General features: G+C 40.7%; 1 protein-coding gene, 1 non-coding gene and 1 pseudogene across 2 annotated transcripts in view; 2 read left to right on the forward strand and 1 right to left on the reverse strand.

The window, feature by feature from the left end:
* Ola1 (Obg-like ATPase 1) overlaps positions 1-16,193 on the reverse strand; it is a 119,225-nt gene that overhangs the window by 100,493 nt on the left and 2,539 nt on the right. The window contains 2 exon segments of the mRNA NM_001033927.1: positions 3,462-3,589; positions 7,291-7,434. Of these exon segments, the coding sequence (NP_001029099.1) occupies positions 3,462-3,589; positions 7,291-7,434 (272 nt within the window).
* Positions 6,727-6,808, forward strand: Trnav-aac24 (transfer RNA valine (anticodon AAC) 24). The gene has a single exon. It is a non-coding gene; the product is annotated as a tRNA-Val (tRNA).
* On the forward strand, positions 13,810-14,216 carry LOC103691821 (60S ribosomal protein L27 pseudogene; annotated as a pseudogene).

The following is a 16,193-nucleotide window of genomic DNA, read 5'->3' on the forward strand; positions in this document are numbered from 1 at the left end:
TACTGTATGATCCATTGACTTGAGATACTTAAGTCAAAGTCAGCCAGGCAGTGGTGGTACCTGCCTTTGGTCCCGCAGAGACAGGAGAATCTCTAAGTTGGAGGCCAGTCTGACCTACAGATTGACTTCCAAGACAGCCAGGACTATACAAAGAAATCCCATCTCAGAAAAAAAAAGACAAAAAAAATCCTCAAACAATGTAATCAAATTCGGAGACAGCAGAGCGGTGGTTCTGTCGTGGGAGCGAATAAGTAGCACTGTGGAATGCTGTGGAAAAGGTGCTTAGCTTCCTTCTGGGAAGATTAAGAAGTCCCTTAAAGGGGCTGGAGAGGTGGCTGGCTCATTGGTTAGGAGCATTTACTGCTCTTGCAGAGGACAAGGCTGGTTCCTAACACCCATATGGAGGTTCGAAAACATCTGTACGCCAAGTCTAGAAGATCTGCCTCCCTCTTGTGACCTCTGTGGTCAACAGGCAATGCCTGTGGTCAAAACATGGTACATATACATATATGAAGGCCAAACACCTATATACATAAAAAATAAAATTTGGGAGTTAGAGAAATGGCTCCTCAAGAAAAAGCACTCGTTGCTCCTGCAGAGAACCTGAGTTTGACTCGAGGCACTGGCATGGCAGCTTATCACCATGGATAACTTGAGTTCCAGGGGTTCTAATGCTACCTTCTGACCTCTATAGTAACCAGGCATCCACATACTCACAGGCATACAATGTAAGCAAATTATGCATTTTAAAAAATCTAGAAGAAAGCATAATTAGCATGAATATATTTTTAAAGTCTCTATAAATGGATGGTGATACTGGTTATCTAACAATTGGAATACACTTAATACACTGAACTTCGCTCATACACAATAGTGATTAAAAATAGCAAATATGCATATATTAACACAATTTTAATATTAAAAAACAATATATTGCCATTTAAAATCTACATTTACACATGGGCATAGTGGCATATGCTTTTAATCACAGAATTTAAGATCTCCATTTAAGACCAACCTGGTCTATATAATAGCAAGTTCCAAACCAGTTAGAGACACATGGTAAGATCGTATCTCAAAAAATATATAAAATAAAACCTATATTCACACAAAAAGCAGCATTCTAAACAACAGTTTGTATGTGCTAACATAAGGCATCTCATATTTCAACTGCAAAGTAACTATATAGACAGTACAGCACTGCTGCTCTTATTGTTCATGAAAACCATGGCTCAGAAATGCAGATTATATTTTCACAGTTTTATAACTATTAGTGGGAGCCAATAGTAACAAGCAGATTGATTCTAAAACACATACTTATGCTGAGAGTATCAGGGTATGAGTCAGTGATAGAAACAGCATGCAGTGGCCTAGATCAGATCCCACAATTACACACACACACGCACGCACATACACTATATTCATTCAAACTATTTTATCCTCAAATTTAAACTAACATGATCGTTATCTTCTTTTCAGGCTATCACTTAAATGACTTTCTCCGGCCTGGAGCAGACCTCAGTGAGCCCCTAAACAGTTATCTCACGGAACTACTTCAAACACTACTCTGAATCACTTGGATTTCTGCTTCAAAGTAAATGAAGGCTTTGGCAATTTATTTTATTTTAAAAGGCTGCTTTAGTTTATGTAAATGACTAATCTATAAAGGCATTTTGGATAATTAGCTTCAAAAGGTTTAAAAATAAACAAACTTGTACAAACAAATATTCCCAACAATAAAATCTTCCACAAAAGTAACATACACTAAGCATCAGAGAGACACTTACTTTATTTTCAAAAGCAGTTTAATCTACTAAATAATTCTTTGGAATAAGAATTTCAAGTATTTTTTATAAATACCAAACACTTTCCTTTGGAGGTATATGGCATTACTGGGGACAAAACACAGTTTTTAGACATTCTAAGCAAATTCTCTACCACCAAGCTATACACTTATCCCTAATAAGAGTCATTTTGTTTTGTCTTTGTGCGTGTGTCTTTTTTAAAGATTTACCTTATTTTAAATTATGTGTGTATATGTACATATCTGTGTATGGGTTTGAACATGTGCAAAGGAGTCACTGGAGATCAGAGGTGTCAGATCCCCTGGAACGAGAGTTGCAGGTGGCTGTAAGCAACCTGATGTGGGTCCTCTGAAGATCAGTGCATGCTCTGAACTGCTGAACCATCTCTCCAGACCCCCAACATAATGGTCGCAGGTAAACTACACTGGCAGTCTAAATGAGTAAGTTTTGTGTGTATACTGATACGTGCGCACATTTGCGCTAAGTGTAAATATTATGTGAGGGAGCTATCTAAAGGCCATGTGTGTGAAAGGCAGAAGCTGACATCGGGTAGCTCCTTCAATGGAGCAGGGTTTTTTTTGTTTGTTTGTTTGTTTGTTTTTGGTTCTTTTTTTCAGAGCTGGGGACCGAAACCAGGGCCTTGCGCTTCCTAGACAAGCGCTCTACCACTGAGCTAAATCCCCAACCCAATGGAGCAGTTTTTGAAACAAGGTCTCTCACTGAACCTAAAGCTCACTCACTGACTGGCTGCAGTGGCTGGCCCACCCAAAAACTCTGTCTGTCCCCATGGCCCCAGCACAGGACACAGATTCACACTGTATCCCTAGACCCATCAAATTCTTTTTACTAACTTTCTGCCTGATAAAAACCATCTCATGGGTTTTTTTTTTAAAATGTGTGCATGGCATGTTTATATGTATGCTACATGTGTGAAGGTGCCTGTGGAAGCCAGAGGAAGGCTCCAGATGCTCTCAATAGCAGGAAGTTCTTAGGCACCTAATAGGAGTGCTGTGAACCAATCTCAGGTCCTCTGGAAGAACAGAAGCACACTTAACCTCTGAGCCATCGATCCAGACTAAATCATACATGCTTAATTCAGCAACCCATCTGACATAAACAAAAGTTACCTAACAGGACTTAAAGATTCATCAAACATTGTATTTTAGCCCAAATCTCCCAGGTTTTTGTGCCATGGCCTGACCCAGCCCTGAATGAAGACAAGCATCAAGAGTTATTCAGGTGTCTCGACTTCAGAGGAACAGGAAAATCCCTTGTAAGAACCCATGCCACTACTGAACTGAAATGTTATGTAAAGCCTTGTGTAGAGCTCTTCTTACTCAAGCACATACAGTTCTGGGCTCAACACAGCACAGTTTCAAGAAAGTCAAAATGCCTTATAACCCCGAAGCCAGTTCACACAGAAACACACCTCAGGTCTCTAATCTAAAAAGGGATAGATACCCTTCAACCAGACTATATCATGCAGTTGCTATTCAGTAACCTTGTGAGGAAACGACAAGGACATTAAAGTTAGAAATCAGTAAACTAATTCATGATTCATCTTGCAAAACAAAGCTATATTCTAGAAACCACTCATTTCTATTTGTGCAATATAAAAACTATTATCTTAATGAATAAACAAACAATTGTACTTACGCGTTAGATGAAAAATCCCATCACAGGCACTAATATGAGATAAAAAGGCATTCCCCAAACCCTGCCCATTGTGAGCTCCTTTCACAAGGCCAGCAATATCCACTACATTAAGGAAAGCAGGAATCTTGCTGAAATACAAAAGATGATTTTATTATAAAGACTCTGCCTATCAACCAACTGAATTCTCCAAACATTTCATATAGATTAACCATTGCTTCTTGAAACAAGGTTTGGAATGTGCATAATAACTTGATAAATTAATAGCCCTCCAAATAAACAAACTTTCTATATGCTATGACTTCTTTCTTTTACTTTTTATTTTTACTTTTTATTATTCATTATTTGTGTTGGGGGGGGGGGGATGCATGTGCCATAGCTCACTCTGGAGGTCAGAGGACAAATTTCAGAAATCAGTCCTCTCCTTCCACTATGTGGGTCCTTGGGATTTTAGGTCAGTAGGCTTGAAGGCAGCCCCCTTTACCTACTGAGCCATCTCATTGGGGGTGTGTGTGTGTGTGTGTGTGTGTGTGTGTGCACATGCACAGGAACATCTGCAGGTGTCTTCAAGTGCATGTAGTGGTCCAAAGTTTATATGGGGAGTCTTTCTCAATCATTGTCTACCTTACTCATTCAGAAAGGTGACTCAAAAAACAAACAAGGGCTGAGAGATGGCTCAGTGGTTAAGAGCACTGACTGCTCTTCCAGAGGTCCTGAGTTCAATTCCCAGCAACCACATGGTGGCCCACAACCATCTGTAATGAGATCTGATGCCCTCTTCTGCTGTGTCTGAAGACAGCTACAGTGTACTCACATGAATAAAATAAATCTTTAAAAAAAAAAAAAAAGCAAAAAGCAAAAGAAAAACACAGAACTCATAGACATGGTCAGTCTGTCCAGCCAGCTTCCCTCAGGGATTCTCAGGCCCTGCCTTCAGCCCTCTACATTTGCATGAGTGCTGGAGATCCAAACTCCAGCCCTCATACCTGGGTGACTCACTTTACTCACTGAGCCATTTCCTGTGTCCCTCCCTTTTCTGTACATATGTGAACTGAGTATGCATGTGTTTGTAAATACCTCATGTACATGTAACCCCTGAAAGCCAGAGGTCACATTCCAGCATTATTCCTCAGCTGTCATCTACCTTGTTTCTTGAGACTGAGTTTCTTGTTTTTGTTTTTGTTTTTTTTTTTTTTTTTGTATGATCTGGGGCTTGCCAACTAGGCTAGGCTAGTGACCAGTCAGACCCAGAAATTCACCTGTCTCTGTGGATGTCTCTGCCATCGACTGCTGAGATTACAAATGCACCCCCATAGTGCCCAGCTTCAGTTTTGTTTTGTTTTTCAACACAGGATTTGACTGTGCACCTCTGCCTGTCCTGGAACTTGCTCTGTAGACCAGGCTGGCCTCGAACTCAGAGATCCACCTGCTTCTGCCTCCCCTGTGCTGGGGTGAAAGCTGTGCATCACCACGGCCCGGCTGTGCCCAGCTTGTTTTCAATGTAGGCTCAGGAGACTGAGCTTGGGTGTTCACGCTTACGTGCCAGGTATCTTACCCACTGAGCCATCTGCACAGCCACAGTAAGACTTCCTTACCTAGGAAAACGAGGGAGGAGACTACTGCTCTATTTCTGAAATTAAAGCTCCCATCAGGAATATTACTAAAAGTTCTAAGGCGCATGCATATATCAAGTACCAAAATCAAGAAGGTAGCTAGTTATGATTGGGATTCAGCAGAAGCTAGGGTTAAAAACAGAAACCAGGTATTTATCAGCACCTCAAATAGTGAATAAAAATGTTTTGTGAATGAATACAATTCTGAATGAAAAGTTAAAAAGAAATAGTAATATATAAATAGTAAATATATTGTATATGACATAGTACTAACAAGGTAATAAAAATGATTTGTATCATTATCTAGAAAGTTATGTTTTAAGTATGCCTTTTATCTTTAATTAGAAAAAATGAAACCTTATTAGGGAGAAAATAAGAGAGTGCATTGTAGGATGGGAAGAGAAAGCAGATAACAGTGAGAAGTGAAAGCTACCTCTTCTCCCTATGCAATGATGAAACAGGACTATCTATATTGAGAGGTGTGTTCTTCTGTACTGTATGCTGAGTATGTACACAGAAGCATGGGATATGTGTTTTCCTAGAGTGTGACTAACTCCCTGTATTTATTTCTGAGCATACATAGGACACTAGCTCTCTAATCCTGTCTATCACTGTAGAGTCGATGCTGCTGTCTCCTTATCGTATTTGCCCTTCTTTCTCTTCTCCAACACTGAGAATCCTGGTTCCTGTAATCCTCAGTATATCCATCCTACTGTGTGCAGAATCCCTCTTTATAATCATCCCTTCATTCCACCAGGTTACCGTCTAATCTGCAGACCTCTTGTTTGTCCCTGGCTATTGTGAGACTGTGCTTCTGACAATGGGCAGTCCTTATGGGTCCAGCAGCCACCATGCTGCCAGCTGGCTCCACTGAATTCCCTCCTAGTACAAACCCTCGTCACCACTAGACTGTATTGTATGGCCATGTGATGCTGCTGAAAATTTCAAAGACATGGAGAGACAATAAATTTTTTGAATTTCAAATCTGTTGAAATTTTAGGAATTAAAAGTATGAATTCCTCAAAAATATTCTTGCTTACCTTTACAGAAAAATAAAAGGCCCTCATGGAAATAAAGAAATTAAATGGAAGTGTATCTTCTGAAGTTTCTAAGGTCAAAATACTACTTGTATGGAAATACAACAGTAGAACTAAGAATACAGTTAGAACTAGGTAGAGGGATGCATACATTTAATCCTAGCACTCTAGAAGGCAGAGCCAAGCTGACCTCTGTAAATGTGAGACTTCCCTGGTCTATCTACACATTGAGTTCTAGGCCAGCCAAGGCTGCATAGTGAGACCCTGTCTCAAAAACTAAACCAAACAAAAACAGCATTAGGTATTATGAATTATAAAGGCTCACATTCAACCAATCACAGAGCAAAAGGAAATGATAAGAAAGAAGCCACACCTGTAATGAGCATGTAGGTTGATTTCTTGTCATTATTCCCTAAACAATAGCGCGTACCTATTTATATAACAGTTAAGTTACCTGCATAAGTAAACTAGAGAATGTGAAAATATAGGAGATGGTGCAAAGGCAATATGCATGAAATAATTACAGCACTTTAGGGAGCAGCTCTGGACAGCTCTAGAGTGTAAGAACCAATTCCCCATTCATGGATACCAAGGGACAACTGATTAGTAAAAATCACCTTCAGGGGTTGGGGATTTAGCTCAGTGGTAGAGCGCTTGCCTAACAAGCACAAGGCCCTGGGTTCGGTCCCCAGCTCTGAAAAAAATAGAAAAAGAAAAAAAAAAAAAATCACCTTCAACAGCTGTGGTGATGCACGCCTGTAAATTCCAGGCTGAGGCAAGAGGAGTACAGGTTCAAGGTCAGACTGGGCTACATAGTTAAACCTTTCGTTAAATAAACAAACAATTCAAGCAAATACCATCTAAAAAGTCCACTACCCAGAAATTACTGTCAATACATTAGAGATCGTCTTTACATACCTCTTCCTATGAACGCATGTATACAGCCTTATAGTATTACATGATAAAATCATATAACAAGCGAATTTCTCCCTCTACTTCACAATCTCAGAAAAAAATAACCGCATCAACAAAGAAGATCCATCCTTCTTCCTTTCCTAGTCTACATTGCTTTTATAATCACCAAAGTAATGCTACATTAAGTTTGGAAGGAACTTGATTCTGATCAAATACACGTATTTCCCCATCTAGGAGCAAGTAAATAATGGTGACTGCACTTCTTACCTTGCTGGCTTGTGACACTGGCAAAGGAAGTCAAACCTCTCGTCTGGCACAGGCACTCTGCTCTCGTTAGGGTCAATAGTGCAGAAAGGGAAGTTTTCTGCTGAGGCCTGACTATTGGTTAACACATTGAAGAAGGTAGACTTCCTAAAATAAAGGAAAGCACTTTCAGTCAATTCTGAAATTGCTAAAAAAAAAAATACCAAAACCATATCTGATGCTTATTTCAGAGCTCCATATTTATAAGGACAAATCTGGGAAGGCGGAAGAAACATTACTAACACAAAATATCAAATTTGATAATTTAATTTCATAATTAGGTTATATTCCCTATTTCAGTTTATGTAGAATTTGAATGTTCCCAAAGAAACTTTGAAATAGAAGATACCCAGAGTTCCATATAATGTCACAAAACATATTCTTCCCCCAGTGTACCATTATCCGTAACGCCGGTATTATCCATAATGCTGGTACCATGTCACCCATACCTACCATAACTCCCCTAAGGTGACATTATGAGAGCTAGCACGACTGTTCCCAAAGCATTCCAAATTGAGGAGTAGCTGCTACTTGTCTCTGAAGAAACAGGCCTGCGCTCATACTAACTTCTAACCGTTACTACACAAGGATTACTGGCAAGCCTCAAACTATGAATTATAAAAGTAAATATGTGAGTTTTTTGCTATATGATTTAAATCGAGATAAAGTACCATTCATATGGAGGAAACTAGTCATTAATTTTTCAATTATCTGATTCATATCGTGTTATGTACTTACAAGATGATGCCAACCCATAGAACACCAGTCATGTTTTTAAAATGTGCAGAGTTTTTAAAGCATGGAGTTAAGTCTGAAACAAAATGGGACTTGTAAGGATTTTGCTGATTTGCTTTGGACTACTGTAGAGACCTCACTGCAGTAACTTTCCCTGCTCCAGAGAGAGGGCACAAGGAATTTACAGTGAGAATTACGGTCATACAATTTTTAGAATTGAGGAAGTGGTTAAGGATTAGTTGGTAATTATAAAGCCAGCACTTCCAAACTCTGGTTAGACATGATTATGTAAAAATGTTTGCATGTGGACTAAATTTGATAACAAACAATACTCAGAAAGTACAGTAGTTGAGTTACTATGTGAATTAAAGATGATGACTTTTCCCTACGCCCCACAAAATTTTAAGGTAAAACTGTCTCTTCAAATGAGGGCTAATTATCTTATATTCATCAAGGACAAAACCATCTTAACCACAGCTCATCTGATTAACCTTTTAAACTAAGGAACCAGTCCTTTTTTATTGAATTCCTAGAGCCCTACAGAAACAGGGTGAAAAGAAGGTAACAGCGAAGCTTGTCTTAGTGTTACCAGCAAGACCTGTGTTTTAACAAGATACTGAACAGTAGCTACCAAAGTCTTTAAATACTGAACTTGTGTCTCCTTCAGAGTAAACATCTCAGAGTCTAAGAGAAACGTGTGCCAAAATAGACAAATTACTGCTGCTAGCAACACTGCTGGTCAAATCAGTAGCTTCCGAAGGCCTGCTAGATTGCATTGCAGAGGGCAGCCGTGAGAGCTGTCAGGCCTGTCACAAGATCTCCCAGAACTGAAGCCCATGTTTTACATATATTCAGATATATGGTATAAAGTTGGGTTTAGAGACATGGGGCTAGATTCATGCTCAGCTAAACAATCATGGACTAATGATGACTGCTGTAGGCTATAGTGGCAACATGTGACAACCTTGCAGAGGATGCCCTGAACAAATGTGTGCTGACGACACCCACACAGCCACGGTAAGACAGATCAAGGCCTTGAGTCCACAGGTAAACTGACTAGCCTGTTCCAGCATTGTCCAGTCTCTGTAGGGTGGTAAAGCTTTCCTTGGGGGTCCAAGTGCAGAATGACCACTGTGGACAAAAGCTAGCAACTACGGCTTCCTCTTGTTGAATGCTTACAGACTTTGACCCCTGCCTGCGCTGCGCTGAGGTTCCAGGTTTCTGAAGTAGTAGGTGTGACTCCCTCAAAACACACACCCCTCTGACCCCAGCTTCTCCTGTCCACATGTATGCTGTTTCTTAGTGTTCCTGTCCTTTTCTTTATTCCCTTGTCACCCCTAGTCAGAGTTCCGGGACCCAAGCCTCATGAGACACAGTGCTAGGAACAATTTCAAAGCTCTAGGAATAAAATGAATCAGAGGAAATCACTGGCTTTTTTTATAGAAATGTCCTTTAATTTCAATCTTATAAAGGCAGGTGTCATACTACTTAATTTTAAAAGGTACATATATTTAAAAAGGTATAATCCATTTACTTTCAAAAAAGAGGGAGAGGGGCAAGGAAACAAGAAGGAACTAGGAAATAGTTTAAGATTATTACTATGGACTTCAGTGGCAACTTAAGACATTTTTGATCTTTTTAAATCTATTCAACCAATGCCTTGTGGAAGCAAAGAATTTTGTTTTGCCCTAAGACTGATGTGTTAAAAACCCATGGTTTGTTTTTTGTTTTTGTTTTTGAGAAATGAAACTTTATATATACATACACATTTAAATCCCATGAGGTTATTATTAAGACTTAAAACAAGAGAAAGACTCCAAATTGTAGAAAATTCAAACAACAATGAGTTTGAAGGCCTGGAGAATCGGCTTAGGGTTAACAGCTCCTGCTGCAGTTACAGAAGACCTGGGTTCGATCCCTAGTACTCACATGCTAGCTCACAGCATCCAACACTGTTTGACTCCAGTGCCAGTACACTCTGTCTTCTGTCCTCAATGAGCACAGTAAGTGTGTCTGTACTGCACACACATACATATACACATACACCTAATAGATACACCTAAACAAAAGATTGGTTTGTACAAAGGACTCTTTCGGGAATAATGAGACTTGAAGAAACGCTGCCTAATGGCACATTCCTGTAATCCTGCAACTCAGGAGGGATTGACTAACTAGCCTGAGCTACACAGTGATTTTAAGGCCAGCCTGTGCTAGAAAGAAGACACTATCTTAGAACAAAAGCACAAGTAGAAAACGGTAGTTGGACTTCTTAAGACATACGAATTTCACTTTGGAAATAACATCTTAGTACATCAAAAAAAATGTAATTGAATAGGTTTTACCTAAAATCTTTATGAAAATTTCAGTAGGCAAGAGAAAATATGAATACTAACATAAATTCCCACAGCACACTGAATTAACCATTTATACCACACACCCACGTCACACATAAGGAGAACGTCCTTTCAAACTGTTTTTTCCATAACTCTATTTTTCATGTATTTACGTTGTGTGCCTATAAGTGAGGGTACACATCAGCCACTGCACGTGTGTGGAGGATAGGGACAGTGCCTCCCACCATGTGGGTCCCAGGTACTGAACTCAGGCGCCTTTACCTGATAAGCTATCTCATCAGCCCTACTTTTTTGAATTTCAATCCTTAATTGTTAAAAGCACCTATGCAGCAGAAAAAGAAAAATGATTGCCAATGTATGTGTGCATATAGGTCAGTGTAGCTACATATATTTTGTAACTATTCAGTAAAGGAACCTAAATTCAGTAACACACCCAGAAACAATAATCATACCTAGAAGTCAGATTATTAGTCTCTTAATACCATTCTTGAATTTTAAAGAAAAGGGGTAAGGGGTCTTCTGGACACAAGACCAAGACAGGAAAGAAAATCGTCTAAAAGTCTTTCTTTATTCTGAAAAACAGGTGAGGGGCTGGGTCAAAGTTCACTTGTTAAAGTACTTGCCATACTAGCATTAGGACCTGAGTTTAGATCTCCTTGAACCCATGTAAAGAACAGGGTATTAGGGGCTGGAGAGATGACTCAGTGGTTAAGAGCACCGACTGCTCTTCCAGAGGTCCTGAGTTCAATTCCCAGCAACCACATGGTGGCTCCCAACCATCTGTAATGGGATCCGATGCCCTCTTCTGGTGTGCATGAAGACAGCGACAGTGTACTCACATACATAAAATAAGTCTTTATAAAAAAGAAAAGTGGGTGCTCCCCCTTGTCTGCAACCCCAGTGCAGAAGAGGCAGTAACAGTTTGATCCATGGAGCTAGCTGACCAGGCATTCTAGCTAGTTTCCTTAACCCAGTTAAGGGAAGTGAACACAAAACAAACTCAATAGCATTTTTGGAGAATCTTATCTCATAATGCTTTATGTGAACTTTTATTTAACTTAATGGTCTCTTACTTACATATGGTTTCCAGGTTCAGTGAAGGACCCTGTCTTAAAACTAAGGTGGAGGGGTTAGGGATTTAGCTCAGTGGTAGAGCGCTTGGCAAGCGCAAAGCCCTGGGTTCGGTCCCCAGCTCCAGAAAAAAAAAAAAAAAGAAAAAAAAAAAAAAAACTAAGGTGGAGACTCTCTTTCCTGTCCTCTACCACAGTTTTTCCAGCCTCCTCCCCAGCCCTGTAGCAGATAGCTCGCAGGGGCCTATCCTCCCAAACAACCCTGATTCCTTGGCTACTCCTCCAAGGCTTACAGTGGAGCCAGTTTTGCCCATTCCTGTACACCTTCCTAGCCCTCCCTTCTAGCCCATCCTGTGCCCCTGTCAATCACCTACATCCAAGCACTTTCTACCTAGGCTCCCCAGCAGACACACTCCCGACCTGACTCAGATCAATGTCTCTCTCAGCCATCACCTGAGAAGCTTGCTCCTGCAGTAGATGGGAACAAACGCAGAGACCACAGCTGGACAATGAGCAAAGGGACAGACCTTAGTCTTAAATGGGATGTCTCCATCAAAGCCCTCCCCTCGCTTCAGGGCTAGGGAAGAGGAAAACTTGTAAGAGCCAAGGAAATGGAAGACACCAAGGATACAGTGCTTCCCAGACAACAGAACCGACATACATGAACTCAGAGACTGTGGCAGCAGGCACAGGTACAGCTCCAAGCCAGATGCTGTCCCAGTAGACATGAGCCCCCATCCCTCACTCAAAAGCTATCTCCAAGTGCCAAATTTTCAGAAAGTTTTCTCCAATGGAGCCTTGCTAGGTATAAAAACAGTTAACAGGGCTAACACAAGACAAACCCAATGGTATTTTGGAGAATTTTGTCTCATTTAAAAAAAAAATGATAGAAATCAACTATGGCAGACACTTTCCCTACATTAACTTCTGGCTTTCGTGTGTGTGTGTGTGTGTGTGTATATGTGTGTGTGTGTGTGTGTGTGTGTGTGTGTGTGTGTGTGTGTGTGTGTGTGTGTGTTTTCTACTAACCACTGCAGTTTAACGGAAAATGCTGCTAAATGACACTTTGGGTAACCACCTGTCTGGGATTCATAGCAGCCTAGGCCATAGGAAAAGGCCACAATCCTAGGGACTGCTAAGCCAAGAAGAATCTGAGTTCTGTAAGACTATCATACAGAAGGTCCACTACAACTAAAGAACCCATTTCTGACTGTAAAACACACTTTTATTTTATTGTGTGCAAAACATACAATAAATTCTTTAAACCAAGGTTATATGGAATATTCTAGCCTCCATAACTCAGTCTAATGCCACACAAGAAGATCTATCCTTGAGACCGGTCTAAAACACTAAGTAGTTTCCCGCAAGAGCTTCTAAGTCTTACATTCACAGTAAGACACTGTTCTAACAAAAGGTAATTTACAAAGATCAACTGAGGTAAGAAACAGAGAAGTAGAAACCAAATCGCCATACTCTTACCCTTCTGCATTAAACACGTCTCTTTATCACTAAGCCTACATACAGCTATCAAAGAGGAGAGATTATTCTATTCACAAATAATTACTACCTTCCACAAATAATTATCGGGTGTTCACTATTTACTAACACCAGTCTAGGCACCAGGAGTATGTCAATAAACAGGAGCAACACTATCGCCTCCTTTCTGGAACTGAAAGTCTATTCGGGGCTGCCAAACAGCTCATGCAATTAGATGATACGGACAGCACTCAGAGAGAGACTGTTCAATAAGTACCAGATTAGCTTTCTGGGCAAAGGGATTTATTCCTGTAGTCCCAGCCCAAGCAGGAAGACTCCTGGGAACTCAAGGTCAGCTTGCGCTACCTAGTAAACTCCACAATGTCATGGGCTACAGAATGAGACTCTGTCACATAACACATGTGGCACATGCCTTTAATCCCAGCACTCAAGAGGTAGAGACAGGAAATCTCTGTGGGTTTGAGGCCAGCCTGGCTACAGAGTGAGGTCTAGGATAGCCAGGGCTACATACTGAGACACTGCCTCGAGAATAAGTAAACCAAAAATTAAAAAAAAAAAAAAAAAAAAAAAGCTTAGTTTCTAGTAATTAGCTTTACAAATACATACTAAAAAGCAAGCTTACTTAACTCTCTACTATCAAGAGATTCTTCAGATGGTTTCATCCTGGTTAGTTTTATGCCAACTTGACACAAGCTGGAGTCACCAGAGAGGAGAGGACTTCAATTGAAAAATCGCCTCTATTAGATCAAATGGCTCTCTGCGAGGTGAAAGGTTAGTGGAAGTGTCCTTCTGTCCTTTCTGCTGGGTGCCGGCTGCTTGCTGTAGACATGGGCAAGTTCATGGAACCTGGGAAAGTGATGCTGGTGACTGGATGCTACTCTGGACACAAAGCTGTCATTGTGAAGAACATTGATGATGGCACCTCAGACCGCCCTCACAGACACGCCCTGGTGGCTGGAACTGACCGCTATCCTTGAAAAGTGACAGCCACCATGGGCAAGAAGAAGATCGCCAAGTGATCCAAGATCAGGTCCTCTGTGAAAGTTTATGATTACAACCACCTCATGCCCACAGGTACTCTGTGGACAGACTGTTGGACAAAACTGTCCTCAACGAGGATATGTTCAGAGACCCAGCACTGAAATGCAAGGTCAGGTGGGAGGCCAAGGTCAAGTTTGAGGAGTGCTACAAGACAGGGAAGAACAAATGGTTTTTCCAGAAGCTTCACTTTTAGATGTATTTTGTTTTCGTCATTAAAAATTTAAAAAAAAAAAATCAACTGCATGCAAGACTGCAGAGTATTTTCTTCATTAGTGTTTGACAGGGTTGGGCCCAGCTCACTGGGAGTGGGGACACGCCTGGATAGGCAGTTCTTGGTTCTTTAAGAAAGCAAGCTGAACTAGCCATGCTGAGCAAGTCGATAAGTAGCGCTCCTGCATGGCCTCTGCATCAGCTCCTGCCTCCAGGTTCCCAGCTGGGTTGAGTCCCTACGCTGGCTTCTTTCAATGGCCTGCAACTCAGAATACATAACCCAAATAAACCCACCCCTCCACAAGTTGCTTGTGGCTGTGGCAGTTCGTCAGAATGGCAGGAACCCTAACTAGAACAATTTCTAAACTGAATGCCCTTCCTGCAACCAGTGGACTATTCTTAAGAAGGCTACCGCAAACCTCCGTCCGATCTATGTCTTGTAAACCCAGCTAAGAATCATCCAGGTCAAGAGCTGGTGTCGTCGAGTCCACATGGACTGATGCACACTGCCTGAGCTGGGCTCTCACTCTGCTGATGGCTAGCTGTCCACTCCTTCAACTCCTCTAGAAAGTCTCTTTTTTCTTGCTTAAAACATTTGTGTTTCATACAGTCAACCCCACCTGATACGGTTTAATAGAAAGATCATTCTATAAAGATGAATTTTACAACCAAACACAACTGCCAAAATTGAGTAAACTATTGCTTTAAAATAAATGAATTTCCACAGAAGCCCTGAATTAGGGAGGTCAAATGAGAGAATGCAAGCAAGCAGGATGGCTAAGCAGATAAAACACCTTCCACCAAGCCTGATGACCCAAATTCAATCCCCTAAACTTAACCCACATGGTGGGAAAACTAACTTCTACAAGTTGTCTTCTAATCTCCAGTATTTGTTTCATCACCCACAAACAAAAGAAATAAAATGTAATTCAAGAGACTAGAGAGATAGCTCAGTGATTGAGAGCACTGGCTGCTTTCCTGGAGAACCAGGGTTCAATTCCCAGCACCCACATGATAGCTCAGAACTGTCTGGGATCTGACCCCCTCACACAGACATGAATGCAGACAAAAAAAATCAACAAAAGACAACGCACATAAAAAATGTAATTCAAAATATTTTAAATTAAATTGTGTTTAATATACCTCAATAAAACTGAAGAGGACTATTTTGAAGTTGAAAGTATTAATTATTATTATATTCTATACTGTATCCACAAAAAACTTACATTAAAAAAAGATACTTGGGGGGGCTGGAGAGACGGCTCAGCGGTAAGAGCCCCGACTGCTCTTCCAGAGGTCCTGAGTTCAATTCCCAGCAACCACATGGTGGCTCACAACCATCTGTAATGAGATCTGATGCCCTCTTCTGGTGTGTCTGAAGAGACTGACAGTGTACTTATATGTAATAAATAAATATTAAAAAAAAAAAAAAAGATACTTGGGATTTTAGATGCCCCTTTTCAGTCAGTTCCATTTGAATGAGGATGGTGTGACCACAGTGATTCCAAAGAGATGGATGCTAACTAACATCTAAGAGCCTCCACTGGTTCGGAAACTCCCTGCAGACGTTATGGTCGCACCTCACTTTACTGGCAGTACCCTATAGCACTTGGCTGATTACTTGTTTTGCTATATTTATATTTCCACCCTTTATTTATTACTCTACAAGTAGACTCTAACACAGAAAGAAACCCCTTCAAAATACAACCTGCTCTAGAAGAGACTGAAACTCGGACAATCACATTTGCTCATGATTTACATTACAAGAATCCAAGAACTGGGGACTTGAATACATCATGCTCTATTCGCTGAGGATTTTTGTACCAGGAGTTCCAGAAAGCACACAAAACACCACAGTTGTCTTATATCCCACTAACCCAAACATCTAAAAGTACATCTCAAAATGCCCTAGTGATCTTTATAAACCCATGCTGTGTCTACTACCCTAATCACTGAGAGA

Source organism: Rattus norvegicus, chromosome 3 (genome assembly GCF_021556685.1).
Source record: "Rattus norvegicus strain SHRSP/BbbUtx chromosome 3, alternate assembly SHRSP_T2T, whole genome shotgun sequence".
Taxonomy (NCBI): domain Eukaryota; kingdom Metazoa; phylum Chordata; class Mammalia; order Rodentia; family Muridae; genus Rattus; species Rattus norvegicus.